Source organism: Pantherophis guttatus, chromosome 1 (genome assembly GCF_059756535.1).
Source record: "Pantherophis guttatus breed Tessera chromosome 1, ASM5975653v1, whole genome shotgun sequence".
NCBI lineage: Eukaryota > Metazoa > Chordata > Lepidosauria > Squamata > Colubridae > Pantherophis > Pantherophis guttatus.
Window position 1 is genome coordinate 175,097,525 of NC_142063.1, and position 17,056 is coordinate 175,114,580.

General features: G+C 35.9%; 1 protein-coding gene across 4 annotated transcripts in view; it reads right to left on the reverse strand.

Moving 5' to 3' along the window:
- Nucleotides 1-17,056, reverse strand: part of ERBB4 (erb-b2 receptor tyrosine kinase 4) — a 1,174,706-nt gene that overhangs the window by 297,793 nt on the left and 859,857 nt on the right. For all 4 annotated transcript variants that reach the window (XM_060688174.2, XM_034433703.3, XM_060688175.2 and 1 more), the window contains exons 9-11: nucleotides 12,685-12,811; nucleotides 7,061-7,134; nucleotides 1,995-2,085 (exon numbers count right to left, since the gene is read on the reverse strand). In XM_060688174.2, the coding sequence (XP_060544157.2) occupies nucleotides 1,995-2,085; nucleotides 7,061-7,134; nucleotides 12,685-12,811 (292 nt within the window). The remainder of the gene's footprint in view (nucleotides 1-1,994; nucleotides 2,086-7,060; nucleotides 7,135-12,684; nucleotides 12,812-17,056) is intronic.

Here is a 17,056-nt window from a genome sequence, read left to right on the forward strand (position 1 = left end):
GTTTGTGCCAAGACGATGTCTCCAAATAAACTTGTTCTTTGAGGAACCAATTTGCCTCAGAGTTCGAATGCAGCAAAAATTACTGGGAACACCAAATTGACAAAGGTCTTCTAGATATTGTGGAACTTTTGGATCCAAACAGATATCTGGCACACAACATGCCTAACATCACTATGTGGAAAAGAAAATAGTCTGGTTCATTGATATTGCAATATCAGGTGATGCATGAATTGAAGAGAAACAACAAAGCAAAATAACGAAATACCGAGATCTGCAAATTGAAGTTGAGCAATTGTGGAGGAAGAAATCAATAATTGTACCAATAGTAATAGGAGCCCTTACAGCAATACCCAAAGGGTTGCCTAGATGCATTGAAATTTTGAATTTATCAGATCTGAATATTCTGACTTTGCAAAAAAAACACTTTACTCGGAACTGCCTATATACTCAGACATTACCTTAATAACTCTTAAGTGCTTGGTTAGGACTTATACTGTTAAGTTTTTACCAGTCTCAAACTGCGAATCAAATTGAAGATTAAATCAACAACAACAACAACAACAACTATTATTATTATTATTATTATTATTATTATTATTATTATTATTATTATTATTATTATTATTATTTTAAGAAGATACTTGGTTGATACCTAGGACACTGGCAACAACCTGTATCAACCATTAGCATCAGTCAATCATATTTGTGACACATTTTTAAATGTTCAGTTGACTGAGTTTCATGTTTAATGCAGTGGTGAAATGTAAAATTTGTTACTACTGGTTCTGTGGGCGTGGCTTGGTGGGGGGTAATGTGACTGGGTGGACGTGGCTAACTTTTTTTTTTTACTTTAAAAGCATTTTTTCTACAACTTCTTCGGCCAAAAATCATTTAAAATGCTTTTAAAAGGCTCTGATGATCCCAGCTGAGCTGCGGGATCATCAGAGGCTTTTTTTTTTACTTTTAAAAGCATTTGTAGAAAAAATGCTTTTAAAAAATGCTTTTTAAAAAAAAAGCCTCTGATGATCGCGTGGCTCAGCTGGGCATGGGGGGTGGGGGGCAGGGATTTCTGCTACTGGTTCTCCGAACCATCTACCGCCATCACTACCGGATCAGGCAATCCGGTCCGAACCGGGAGCATTTCACCCTTGGTTTAATGAATAAAAGAGATATAATAATAATAATAATAATAATAATAATAATAATAATAATAATAATAATAATAAAATAAAAAGATGATGATGATGATGATGATGATGATGATGATAATATCTGGCTGACTGTACAATGAACTATAATAATAATAGTGGACATGGCAATAGCTGGAGACAGAATAGAAAATAAAGAACTGGACAAAATAACAAAATACAAAGACCTCAAAAATAGAAATAGAATGACTGGAAAATGAAAGCAAAGGTAGTATCAATAGGTGCCTTGGGTGCAAACTCAAAACACCTGGAGCATTACTTGAACACCATCAACATTGACAAAGCCACCATTGATTAATTGCAAAAGGCAGCTTTACTTGAAACACTTTACAACCTGTGACAATGCCTTTAACATCATCAAAGAAAAACATCCACCTATCCCAGGTTCTTGGGAAGAACTCAACAGGTGGATAAAAATACCAAATCCAGTTGAAACATCTAGTTGACTGTGCAATGAACCATAATACTGTAATTATAAAATCCACAAACAAGTAATCACTAATGTGATTAAAATAGCAAACAATGAAAAATATCAAACAGGAGTATAAATGGAATAGATGGAGTCAAAATCAGAAATGCATTCAAGTGTAGGTACTTACCTGTGTTAGAATTGAGGTAAAATCCAAGCTGCTGTTTACAGCAGCCTAGTACCAATGGACCAATTACAGGACCAAAAGTTTAAATCAAAATCTCAACCCTGTTTTAGTAAATTATAATTCCTAAGCATTTTTTTTTTATAAATGAGAGTATTAAGGATAGAAATATATACATACATGTATATCTTACCTGTATAGTGCTCTTCCACCAATAGTTACCAGATTTGAAAACACACTAAAATCTGTCATATTTTCAGGCCAGGATTGTATATTCAAGAATCCTACAGAAGATTAAATCAGAGGAGTTAGAAAATGTGCCTGTTACAATTATGGCAGCATTTCATACTTGAAAACTGTTTGCATTGAGAGCAGAGAACATTTGGAGCTTTCCAATCTATAAATTTAGAGCAGAGGTTGTTCTCCATAATGTTCTCCACAGGGGAGAAAGTTGTTTGAAAAAAACTGGAAAAAAACACCTCCAAACGAAATAAAATAATAACATAGGCCCTGTAAAGGCTAATATACTGTAAGTTTATTATGGCTTAATTTTTTAATATATAACATTAAATAATATATATATTAAAATTAAAATAATATATAAATAAGATTTTTTTATTGAAACATAAAACAAAAACTGAAGTGGGAAGATATATAGTAGGGATGACCATCATATTTTGATGAATTTTAGAGCTCAAGCTGAAATAGGATAATTCAAAAGAATTGGAATGTGAAGTAACCCACAGCAGCCTCGGAGTTTCAGCGGAGTAAGTGCCTCTCTCACTCTCTTTGCAGGATGCTTTGGAACTACTTTGGACATGTTCAAATCATTGGAATCAGATGGCTTACATCCCAAGTTTCTGAAAGAGATGTGCTCTCAGAACTACTGAACAGAACCTTTCAGTGCTCCTGGAGCACCAGGAAACTATCAATAGGACTGAAAGAGCTGATGTGGTTTCAATCTTCAAAAAGGGGGGAAAAGTGGATCCAGGAAACTATAGACCAATCAGCTTGACATCAATACCTGGGAAAATCCAGGAAGACATAATCAAGCAGCAGATTTTTGAGCACCTAGAAATGAACAAGTTGATTACTACAAGCCAGAATAGATTTGTTAAAAATAGATCATGCCAAACAAATCTTACTGCCTTCTTTGATAAAGTGACTAAATTAGACTTCAGTAATTCATTTGACAAAGTAGACCACACCCTACTTCTTGGTAAGACAAAACAATGCAGCATAGATAGTACAATCACAAGATGGATTTGAAATTGGCTGATCAACCACATTCAACATGTGGTATCTCAAAGTTTTGTCTTGGGCCCAATGCTCTTCAATATTTTCATAAATGATCTGGGTAAGGGGACAATAGGAGAACTCATCAAATTTGCAGTTGACACTAAGCTGGGGGGGAATTGCTAACACTTTGGAAGATGGACTCAAGATTCAGAAGGATCTTGACAGACTTGAGCATTGAGCCCTATCCAACAAAATAGTGTTTGGTGGTGAGAAAAGTAAAGTCCTGTACTTAGGCAGGAAAAATGAAATGGCACAGATACATGATAGGCAGTACCTGGCTCAACAGTAGTACCTATGACAGGGATCTAGGTGTCCTGGTGATGACTGTTTAAGTGTGAGCCAGCAGTGCATTGCAACTGCCAAAAAATCCAATACTGTCCTAGACTGCATCAACAGACAGACAGCATCAAGATCACAAGAAGTGACAATATCACTTCATTTATTTTATTTATTTATTTATTTATTTTTAAATTTGTATACCGCCCTTCTCCCTGAGGACTCAGGGTGGTGAACAGCCAAGTAAAAGCATAAACTACAAACATTAAAATACAATTAAAAAGATATATATAAATTTGGCCCCATGATTAAAAACAATAACAAACAATTAAAAACATTTTAAAAAGTGTTAGGCCAGCCTGGCTTGCTGGAAAAAGAAGGTTTTAAGGGCATGGCGGAAGGCACCGAGGTCATACTTCATACTGCACTAATGAGGCCACATTGAAATATTGAGTCCAATTATGGCCACCATGATGCAAAAAAGATACTGAGACCCTAGAAAGAGTACAGAGAAGAACAATAAAGATGATAAGGGGTCTAGAGACTGAATCATTTGATGAACTGCTAAAGGAATTAAGTATGTTTAACATAACAAAGAGAAGATTTATTTATTTATTTATTTATTTTATTTTATTTCTATACCGCCCTTCTCCTGCGGGACTCAGGGCGGTGTACAGCCAGGATAAAACATAGCATATAAAATTTAAAAGCATTTTAAAAAACAATTAAATAATTTTGGCCCAAGTTTAAAACAACCCAATTAAAACCGAAATCAATTAAAAACTGAGAGGATGGGATCAAGTCAGCCCGGCTAGATGGAATAAGTGTGTTTTCAGGGCCCGATGAAAAGTCCGGAGGTCTGATATCGTGCATATCTCAGGGGGCAGGTCATTCCAGAGGGCAGGTGCTGCCACAGAGAAGGCTCTCCCCCTGGGGGTCACCAGCCGACACTGTCTGGCCGACGGCACCCTGAGGAGACCCTCTCTGTGCGAGCGAACCGGTCGGTGGGAGGCTATTGGCGGCAGAAGGCAGTCTCGCAAATACCCCGGCCCTAAGCCATGGAGCGCTTTAAAGGTGGTCACCAACACCTTGAAGCGCACCCGGAAGACCACAGGAAGCCAGTGCAGCTCGGGCAGGAGAGGTGTTATATGTGAGCGCCCCGTCGCTCCCATAATCCCCCGCGCGGCCACATTCTGGACCAACTGCAGCCTCCGGGTGCACCCCAAGGGGAGCCCCACGTAGAGAGCATTGCAGTAGTCCAGGCGGGAAGTGACGAGTGCTTGAGTGACCGTGCGTAGGGAGTCCCGATCCAGAAAGGGACGCAACTGGCGTATCAGGCGAACCTGACAAAAAGCCCCCCGTCATATGCTCTTCTTTAAGGGTAACATGACAGTCATCTCTGGTACTTATCACAGAGAATTGGGGATTAGTTTATTTTCCAAAGCACCTGAAGGCAGGACAAAGAGCAATGGATGAAGCTCCTTAAAGCTTGTTAAAGAGAGATCCAACCTGGAACTAAGGAGAAATTTCCTGACACTGAGAACAATTAGCCAAACTTGCTGCTTGGAGTTGTGAGTGCTCCATTGTTGGAGGTTTTCAAGAATAGATTGGATAGCCATTTATTCAAGATGAAACAAATACTCCTGCCTTGGGCAGGGTTTGATTAGAAGACCTCCAAAGTCCCTTCCAGCCCTATGATTTTATGAATTCCCACCTCCATCTCAGGGTTAGGAAATAATTCACAAAACAGGATATTCTGTATCTGGACTGGGATGATTTCTAGGGTACAGACAACCAGGTCCTCTCATTCTCTGGTGAAACTCAAGAGTTTGGCCTTGGATGATACCAGCCTGGAGATGGTGTTTTAAATGTAAATTCAGTTCTCAACCATGGCCCTGGAAATCACACAGCACTTCAAGCACCCTTAGAATTGATCTGCCCAGCATTGTTTTTTATAACACATCCCCAAATTGCAACTATATCCTGTACCTTATCAATTTCAATTTTCATGTCGGGAGATGTTCTCTCAGTCCATCTAAGAACATGAACTGTTACAAATATAACTTCACATCCAAACATTTCTTTCTTTCCCTTTCACCCAAAGCCTTTTTATCTTTCTGGATAATTAACCATTTTCTTCAATAAATATTTCTAAGAAACTTGAAAAGTTTCAGCTAGTATAAAACCAAGTGCTGTTCAGTGTATTTGGGATTTAATTCTCAAGCATCACTTAATATGTTGCAACATGATAGGGCTATTTTTGCAGCACTAGAATAAATGCCAAAACTAGGATAACCTAGAGGCACCATTTCTAGCATCTAGTGATTACCCAGAGTTTTGAATACTAGGTATGCTAACGCAGTAAACCACTATGAAAAATCTTATCTCTATTAATAAAAACGAAACTGCCATATGGCTATACAAATAGCTTGATTGCAGAAATCACAAAAATCTAGATGAATCCATATTGCCACAGTAAGCGTTTTCAAATCACTTCAGAATTGGTGTGGCAGGGTAAATTTGAAATACAGTTCAATGGTCAGTTAAATAAATATGTACAAATAAAAGAGATATTAGAAAAAAAGCCCAGAAAATACTCACAGGTCCTTCAATAACTAGCTATTGTCCACAGGATTAACTGCACAATTTCCACATTTATAACACTAACACACACCCAAAATCATATTTCAGCACTTTTCCATTTCTATTGTGCCACAAAAAGATAAAGAGCAATTTCCTGAACATTCAACTGGGCACTGACAATTTTATTTAAGTTCCTTAATACCATTCCCCCCCCCCTCTTCTCGTGTACCAGTATAACCAAAAAATGATGCCAGGAGTTATCACATAATTTTATATGCATTTGAAAGACCACATCTAATGTTGAAATAGCTATCTTAAGTAGGGTAAGTGAATAACAGGTGAAACTTGATAAACTTGTACAGTTTAGCCTTTCATAAAGTTAAATGATCATAAATCAGTTTCCTAACAGTTAGGAAAGTTCATTGCAATTAAGGGAGACAACAGTCATATTAAAGACACACACACACACCAGTGATTTATAATGCGCAAGCATATATATCATTTCACTTAAAAATACATAATGATTAGAATATGATATTATCTCTATGTAGAAAAATGGAAGATGGAACTGACCCAAAAGATCAGTAGAGGTAATCCTCCATTTACAACAATTGAGACCAGAATTCCCATTGTAAGTCATTACAGTCATAAGTCGAATCATCATGTGGCCACAACAGTTTTACGATCATTTTTACAACATAAGTTGAATCACCATGGTCATAAATTGAGTCACGCAATCATAAGTGTAAATCCACCTTAACCAATGGTGATTTTGCCACAAACCAGCAAAAAACATCAGAAACTGCATTCACGTTACTGCAGAATGCTGCAACTGATCATAACTGCAAGTCAACAGGCAACTGCCCAAATTGTTATTATATGACCATGACAGCAGGGCAACAGTCGTAAGTTCACATTTAGATTGTGACTGTTTCAGAGGCCATCATTAATTCTAACAATTATACTAAGCAAACAATTATACATGGAGGACTACTTGTAATTTATCAGCGCCATCTTGTGAATTCATGGCCTAGAAGGAAAATACGTTAAGAATTTCTTCATTCTTACAAATGCATAAATGGCTCAAATTATGTAGATTACCTGTTATCTCTCTCACTGTTTGGAAGACATGTAAGTTCTGCGGGTCAATCGCTTCAATTGTGTGATATGGATCCCTGGAAGATAGCAATGACACATTGTGGTAATTTGAGTATGAAATTATGCAGATGGATTTACCCCATCTTTACCTTTCCTAACCAGGAAGAGTGTTTTCTGCCAATTTAAATTAGTACAAGTCCCATCACACTTTTTTTTTTTTTGCTTTAATTTATATGCCGCCCTTCTCCAGAGACTCAGGGCGGTTTACAATGTGTTAAGCAATAGCCTTCATACTTTTGTATATTTATACAAAGTCAGCTTATTGCCCCCACAATCTGGGTCCTCATTTCACCTACTTTTGAAAGGATGGAAGGCTGAGTCAACCTTGAGCCTGGTGAGATTTGAACTTGCAGTAATTGCAAGCAGTAGATGTTAATAACAGTGCTTTAATCCACTGTACTACAGGCTCTTAAATTGCAGGTGCCAAATTGTCTGAATTGGCATAAGTCTCCAAGATCTTTCAACAGCTCACAAAGCTCCAATCCCCTGAGGTCCCTGGTTCTACCACCAGCAAAAAAAAAAAAAAAAAAAAGGAGATGCCCTCTCAATATTCCAGCTGTAGATACGGCTGGAAAATGCAGTTTTCCAAAAGAACACAATTACATTTTCCATGCATATTTTATTCTAGTGAACAGGGGAGAGAATAAATCTTCCTTTTTTCTTTCTCTCTGATCTGAATGATAGCATTTACATAAGTGGATAATGGGATAAAAGCTTAAACTTCTTTGTGGGAGGAAAGAGAAGGAGAAGAGAGAAGCACGAAGCTGAATTGTTTTCCAACTCAAATTAAAATTTGTTATGTGGACATCATGTTCATCTTACATTTCTAAATGATGTATTATAAAATCTTGGCAGAATGAATGCTGTTCTTGCCAGCACTGGTTTGGCTGCTCATGTTTCCATCTATTAGAGCTAATAAAGAATACAAAATACCATTACTTATTTGATCAGCCAGAATTTATTTTCATGGTTACTGTATTTTATTTACATTTCAAATCGGTTTTAGGACTGGATTAGAATTGTTCCACAAAGTTTAATTCTTATCTGTTAAATATTTCTGATTAGAAAAAGTCAATCTATTTTTTCAGGATGTTGAAAACTGCAAGAGTTTTAATTATTTTTATTTAAATGAATGCATGTAAAGATATATTTAATTACTTTGTAAATACCTGCTGAAACCAATAAGTAACCCCTAGCAGCTGGGTGCATTAATTCAGTCAGGGCTAAAATCTTAATAAATTACATCAAGATTCCTATGTGAAGGCATACCACAGACACTATAATTTCAACAGTGTGTTTATATGTTGCTCTGCCCTAATGGTCAGTAAAGAAGCATATAAATTGACATTTTTGGAAGAATGTCCATGCCATTTGTACCTATCTAAACAATAATCAGATGACATCAAGTTTGTTTTTTCCCCTTAAAATCTGTGTACTGTCATGTTTAATATGATTAAAATGGAGTTGTTACTAGGTTTGGATTGTAATGTTATCCACTCCAGATTTCGAAGCAAAAGATCAATCCCCATCTCCATTGCAAACCAGCCTCCTCTGAAGTTTCATGGATGTCAATGACAGGAGGGGAAAAAAGAGAGGAATTGATCTATCAATTCAGCAAGTCATGTGGCCCTTGTTTGGGATGAAGATTGAGATGCAAGGGAAAAAAACAGTGAAAATACACTTGGAAAACAGCAAAGATAAATTCAGGAAGTATATCAGGAAATCTAGAACTCAAGGAAGTTTTTGGAGATGGAGAATTGAAATGTATATTAATGTATACAATTTAGTTTGAAAGCAGACCACTTTTTTAGATCCGGGTATTTTTCATTATAAAAGTTTGTAATTCCTTTCTTGGAATTATAAACTGACCCACAAGAGAAAAATCATAAGACAAAAACCAAAAACAGTGCCACAACAGAAAAATCACAAGACAAAAACCACTGTTTGTCTGCTTCCTGTGGAATTATAAATAGTGCCACAAGAGAAAAATTAATTAACGTTGAATTTACTGGAAGCATTTGTATGAAGAATAACTAGAAGAAAGAGACTAACAATTTAATTATGTGCAACAGGTGTGCCATTATTTGTTTTCCAGACCATAGAAGGCTCAAATTATATTTGCACAAAATGTAAACTAATCAAATTACTAGAAGAAAAATGGAAGTCTAGAAGCGTGACTAGCCACTCTGAGACCAGTCATTCTGAAACTTATTAGTGAATATAATGAACTCCTAGTAAAGACAGAAGTCAGTATCCGAACAGAACACAACAAAAAAGAAAAAAAATCTACTTAAAAACAGAAAGGGCAATGAAAATGGCAGCAGATCAAAAAACCCAAAAAAGGCTGTGTCCCCACCTCGAGTTGAACAACTGATTTCATACTCTTTCCCTGGAAGAAAACATTCAGACACCGGGAGAATTCTGTATCAAGCATTCCAATGACAGGAAGTAAAGTAGCTCAGACTTTCCCAAAGAAAAAAAGGCATATCTTGATAATAGATGACTCACTACTCAGAATCAGAAGAACAGAGTTAACAATTTTTAAACCAGGCAATTTTCTAGAGGGTTGTGTTGTCTCCCAGGTGCAAATATTAAAGATTTGATAGAGAGGTTCATGAAAAAATAATCAAGCCCAGTGATTATTATCCTTTTCTCCTCTTTCATGTTAGAATGAATGAAACAATTAAGAGCTTGAAAACAATTTCAACGGACTATGAGCAACAAGGGAGAAAAGCAAAACATCTGGGAGCGCAGGTGATGTCTCATTTGTACTTCCAACAAATAGTTAACATCCAGTGAGGGAAGAGAAGAATCTAGAAATAAATTGCTTGCTCAAGGGATGGTGCCATTGAGAGTACTTTGGATTTTCTAGACCAAGCATCACATTACCTACAGAAAGGACGTCTGGCAAAAGATGGGCTATGCCTCATCAGGACTGGGAAGAATGTGTTTGGAAAACAACAAGCTCAGCTCATCCAAAGGACTTTCATTTATAACTGGAAGGAGTGGGAGACCAATCTTTAATATCAAACCCCAAGCATAATCCATAAAACAATCAATCAGACAATGAGAAAGGGAGTGATGAGATGGAAAGGGAACTCAGGTTGTTCAGTTCATTCTGAATCTTGAGTCTATCATCCAAAGTATTAGCAATTGCCCCCAGCTTGGTGTCATATGCAAATTTGACAAGCTCCCCTTCTATACACTCATCTAGATAATTTATGATGTTGAAGAGCACTGGATCCAAGACAGAACCTTGAGGTTCCCCCCTGTTAGCTTCTCTCATATAGTTATTGCACTGTTGAGTAAATTTATGCATTTGGAAGTAGATAGAAATGTTCCCTTGCTATTCTTCATTCATAGAAAAATAACACATATAAGAAAGTTTTGAGGAGCATTTAATTTTGTATCTCTATAGATACGTAAAATAAGAGTAGGGCTAGATTGGAAAAGACCATAGAGAGACTAAGACTAGGAATTCAGTAATACACTTGAGAAATGGAATCATTTCCAGATTTTATTCTAAGGTTGAAAGAAGTACAAAAGAATATTCACATTAAAATCAAGGATTTAAAATCAAATAATAGACAATCAAAATTATTTAGGTTTCCTATTCACAATTTAGAATCTGTTTCATGGAACTAGCTTCATCCACAGTACATTTTTTAACTGTTATTTTTATTCAGTATAGTTTTGCTGTGAAAGGACAATCTGGAAGGAAAACATGCTTTAAAGCAAATATGTAAAGTTCAAAGTTTGTATTTCTTAAATTAAAATGCACTCCATGTATTAGGAACTCAAATCATGGTTTGTCAAATCAGGGAACAGACTCTGATTTCTAGTCACCTAGCAAACTGCATTATTGAAACAGAACTGATTATTTGAAGACTTATTCAATTGTTTTAATTTCCAAATATTACATATTTGGAATTTCCAAATTTTTAATTTCCAAATATTACATATTACATATGCAGAAATGTCTTGCCACAGTTTTACTTTTCATGTCTTTTCTGCTGAATTTCTGGGGCTATGCTATACTAATCCGGTGTTCCCACTAATTAAATATAATTAAAATAGTTATCAAGGAATCTTTATGTTCTTTTGCTTAGGGTTATCTAAGCCCATAGGTATCCAGAGAATAGCTACAGTTATCTTTGGACTGTTCTGGAAAAATAGATAACAAATGAGATGTGGTTACTGATATCAGCTGAAACCAAGTTGTTCTACAAGTTGTTTTTACATAGAACAAAATTACCCTATTTTAAAAGCCAAAATTTGCACTTTTTGTTTCTAAATTTAGCACCCTACTGTATGTCTAGCAACAGTTTTCCCAAAGTATATTACTACTCCAGAAATCAGAGGAGAGGAAGAGAAAATTGTCATACAAAATTACAGCAATCAATTAAACTGAATAAAGATAATTTGCAATATCCTAGTGCCATTCATGCCATTCATAAAATACTTAGTTTCTGTGACATTGGGGAAAGCAAAAGTCATCAACATTTCAGCCATCAAAGTACTTATAATTTTCTCAGATATAAATTACAATGACTAAAATCTCATGACATAACGTTATGACACAACACTATAGTTTCTTATCCTACAATAAAATCACTGAAACATTTAAAATATGATCTCATGATATTTCAGTCAATTAAAATAAAAAATTTATTGGGTACCCAGCTCCTTAAAAAATCCTTGGTCCTTGATGCAGGTTGCTATGTAAGAAGAATTAACTGAGGAAATCTAGTATACATAGTAACATTACATGAAAGTACATATTATAATCTATTATTATTAAGGTTTTCATGGTTTTGTGGCAATTTGTTTGTCATGGATGTTTTAATCTGAATTATTTGTTTATGCTCTTAGTTATTTTGAACCACCCAGAGTCTGTATGATTGTGTAATATATAGATTATGTAGACAGACAGACAGACGGACAATTGGATGGTGGTTCCAATTCCAATTCCAATTCTTGTATATGATACTGATGTGAAATACCTTTTTGCTAATTTTAGCAAACAATCTTCATGTTAATGGATAAACTGCCTGGCCTTATATAATCCAGCACCCCCATTCTAAAGCTAACTTTTTTTTTCTAACGGGTTTCAATTCTGTTTTCAAAATGTAGTCATTTTCCTATGTCTCTGGTTGTTTCCTATGCCTCTGCTTTTCTTGAAATTGGTCAATGCATTTCTTTCAGCTACACTGATTTATTCTAATTGGGCTCAAAAACACTGAAATAGTTTTGATCAATCTTCTCATAAAATCCACAGGAGAACCCAAACTAGGACAGTAGTATGAGGCATCTTTATTTTAATGCCAAAGTATGGTAGCCTAAAGTTTCCTTTTGATGTTACCTTATCAACTTTTATGTTTAAAATTTAAAATCTGGATGAACCCACTACATGCTCCTCCTAGATATGTAAATTCACAGGTATCCAGATGAAACAAAGTTGGGCTAATATTTTATTTCAGCATTGAATGACAAAACTGCTGCACAGTGTAATTGTTTTTTTTATTAAAAAAACATTGGCATTAGATATCATAATATTTTACACTTACCCATGAATTCCAGTGACAAGGAAGATCAAGTTCCCATTGATCTTGGTGCAGTTGATAAATTTATCAATGTTACTGGAGTCTACAGTTTGAGCATACATCAAACTTCCTGTACCTATGCCATCACAAGCTGCAAAAACAAACAACTTTGTAAAAATATGCAATCATATATATGAATTCTTTGTATAAGTGACTACCTAAATGAATGACAGCCTAGGCTGAAATTATCATTAGTAGAGGGCAGCAAGGTGATAATGTAATTGCTACAGGTAAAACTGAAAGCATGAAGCCCACATTGTAGAATAAGGATTAGTCACAGAATGATTGTAGCTATATTTCTAGTAGAAAATCACTTACATGGAGAGAAAAGTTCTAAAGCAGGAGCTTATGGGATATGTATCACTACTGAATGGAGTGATCAAGAAAACTTGATAACATTACAGAACTGAACTGGGACAGATCTTGTACATGTATGTTATGAACTGGGAAGTAATAAATACTGATGATAATTAGAAAGGAATCAGGGAAAAAAACTATTCTGTGAAGAAGTCAAGAAAATGGCTATGTTTAATTTTTCTAAGTTAATGTAAAATCCTTTGTTTAAGAATTGCACATTGGTTTCTGAAGCCATATATTCCAGGAGCTTCTGACATAAATCTTCATCTTTTGTTCTTTTAGCTTTCATTTCGAAATAAATAATCTAAAAAAAACCCTTCTATTTCATCCGTGCGTATCCCTAAGCATAACATAAACCCAAATTATGTTAGGAATTACTTCATAAGGCAATCTATAGAATGCCTTGACTTACACACATGAGAAGATTGTGTATTGCCATAAAAGAGCTGCTTTATAGTACTAGAAATATTATGCAAAGATACAAATCATGCAAGATAAAGCAAAGAAATACACTATAGAACTCTTTTAGCTATAACTCTTCACGGTCACAATGGAGCAATTTTAATGTTCAAAATCCTGTAAAAATAGCTGGGTGATATTAATACAATCAAAACAACAAAAACAAGGGTAAACTATAAAGATCTCCAAACTTCTTTACTAACAATCCAGAATCATTTTAAGTATTTTGGGGCTTTTATCCCTATTTCTTTTCTTATAGTTTATCAAATAAATTATTTGACCCTGTACAATAAAAAAAAATTCTCATTACAACTGTTAGCCCCACAGAGAGAATAAAAAAGAAATGTTTGACTCAATAGCTCTAAACAGGGCTCAGATCCCACAGATCTTTAGGTAAAGCTCATAAAATAGATTATTCCTCTTATGGAGTTGCAGTTGTGTATAAAGTTTACATAACCTTAGTTAAATGATATTGTTCCATGAAACCCAAAGTGAAGAAAAGTGAAGCAATCTTTACACAATACAAGGAGTTCTCCCTTTACTGACTGCCGACCATTTGATGTTATAATAGTTGAACAACACCAGGTTTGTGACCAATCCTGACATGTACAACTGTTGTATTGTCCCACGGTCATGTGATCACCATTCAGGTGCTTCGCAACAGATGTGCATTTATGAATGTCACAATGACCTGCAATCACATGATAATCATATGCAAGCTTCACAACAGGCTTCCAAAAAGCAGAATTAAGGGAAAATAAAGAAGTGAAATTACAAGACAGAATCATATGATGTCTTGTTTAATGGCTGCAACTCTTAGCAACAGTGTTACTGATATCAATTGTGTTAGCTATGGAAAGTTAAATATTTATATTTTTACGAAGTTAAATATATTTCTACAAATTTGAATGCATGCTTACATTAGTCTTTATGTGCAATTTACATGTTGAGAAAGAAAAAAGAAGTAGAGAGTAAGGAACAGAGGTGGGTTTCAGCAGGTTCTGACCAGTTCTGGAGAACCAGTAGTGGAAATTTTGAGTAGTTCGGGGAACCGGTAGTAAAAATTCTGACTGGCCCCGCCCCCATCTATTCTCTGCCTCCTGAGTCCCAGCTGATTGAGAGGAAATGGGGATTTTGCAGTAACCTTCCCCTGGATTGGGGATGGAATGGAGATTTTACAGTATCCTTTCCCTGCCATGCCCACGAGCCATGCCCACCAAGCCATGCCACGCCTACCAAGCCACACCCACAGAACCAGTAGTAAAATTTTTTGAAACCCACCACTGGTAAGGAAGAACTGATAATATGGCAGAAGTAAAGATTGAGCATCTTTTCTATCAGGTTTTTTAATATTCCATTTGGACAGAAACAACAGTTTTGTTTGGCCAGTGAGGTTTTTATAGTGTTGCTTTTGGACTTCTATGATGAGCTTGCAGAAAAGGTTTCCTTCTGACAACTACTGCATGCAAATCAATAAAACACGCTGAGGATCTGGGAACATTTACTCCGGTGTCAGCTAAAGTTTCCAGCAAGTCATTTGTAGTGATCTGTGGATTCTGTTGTTGTAGATCTGGCCAGTTTTCAGGCAGATCTAGCAGACATTCATTTCAATCTTCTTAATCTGCCCTGACTTCCATGTAATTTCCATTTCTCAACCATAGTTGAAAATGCTAGATGGAAACATTTAGATAATATTTTAAGGCCTTCCCCTGCTTTGTAAAGAAGAATTATCTTTATTTCCAAATGATAAGTTAAAAACTTAGAGAAGACAATGGTTACTGAAAGTAATAATCACAATCTAAAAAATTGGAAGGGTCAAAATATTTATTTCCCTGAGAAACTGTCTTCATAGGGCTAATTGTAGGCCTAACAAGTCAAGAATTTTGAGGGATTTTATTAATAATTTCACAGAATCAACCAGAAGGAAGTCGAAACTTCAACACCTGCCATATTTACTGTGTTCTTGAATCTGCAATCAACAGCATCTAAGACTAGTAGTAAATGTGCATTCAAGTTTCTACAAAAATGTCAGAACAGAATAACAGAGTTGGAAGGAATCTTGTAGGTCATCTAGTCCAACCCCCCGCCTAAGCAGGAGACTCTACACCATGGCAGTCCTGTCTCTTATTGAAAGCTTACAGTGATGAAGCTCCCACAACTTCTGAAGGCAAGCTGTTCCATTGGTTGATTTTTTTTTCACTATCACAAAATTAGAAATCCTTATTTCTATGTTGAATCTCTCCTTGATCACTTTCCATCCATTGTTCCTTGTCTGGCCTTCAGGTGCTTTGGAAAATAGGTTGACCCCTTCTTCTCTGTGACAGCCCTTTAAATATTAGAACACTGCTATCATGTCTCCCCTGGTCTTTCTCTTCACTAAACTAGCCATGCCCAGTTCCTGTAACAGTTCTTCATATATTTTAGCCTCCAGCCTCCTAATCCTCTTTGTTGCTCTTCTCTACACTCTTTCTAGAATCTCAACATTTTTTTTATAGTTTGGTGACCAAAACTGGATGCAATATTCTAGGTGTGGTCTTACTAAGGTTTTATAGAGTGGTATTAGTACCTCACGTGATCTTGATTGAATCCCTCTGTTGATGCAATTTAGGATTGCATTAGCTTTTTTGGCTGCTGCTGCACAGTTTTGGCTCATATTTAATTGGTTGTCCAGTAAGACTAAGACAACTAAGGTTGTCCATGATCCTTCTCACAATTACTTCTATTTAGCCTGATTTCTCCCCTATTCTCTTCTATATGTGTATTTTTGGTTTTTCTTGCCTAAGTGTAAGACTTTACTTTTCCCTACACTGAATTTCATTTTATTAGTTAGGGCCCAGTGTTCAAATCTGTCAAGATCCATCTGTATCTTGAGCTTATCATCTAAGCTCAAGATTCCTGCCAGTTAATATCGTCTGCAAATTTGATAAGTTCCCTTCTATTAACTCATCTAAGTCATTTATAAAGATATTGAAGAATACTGGGCCTAAGATGGAACCTTGTGACAACCTACTGCTTATTTCCCTCTATGTAGACATAGTACTGTTAAGGACTACTTGTTGGAGTACAGTTTGTCAGCCAGGTACAAATCCATGTGATATGTGATGCTATCTATCCCACTTTTTTCTAGCTTACCAAGAAGTAGGTTGTGGTCTACCTTGTCAAACTCTGCACCATAAACACGTTATACAATTTAGCCAGTGGTGCCTATATTGTTGCATGCAACCATAACTCCACATAGAAACATGATATCTGAAAGAGTACTTTAACTAAGGGGAAAGCTCATAATGACCAGAGACATACCCCTAAATCATACAAAGGAACAAATTTGATCCCCATTCTGACCTACATAAATCAAATGTTTCCATGCATAGTTTTCTACTAAAGTTGATAGTTCTCGTTGAACAGATTTAAGGTGCACTAGAAACTAGCGTTAATGTTTCTCAAGCAATGTATTAGAAATTATTCATCCCAGAAAGCATTACTACATGCAAATATTTGAGGCATGTTGATACTAGAATAT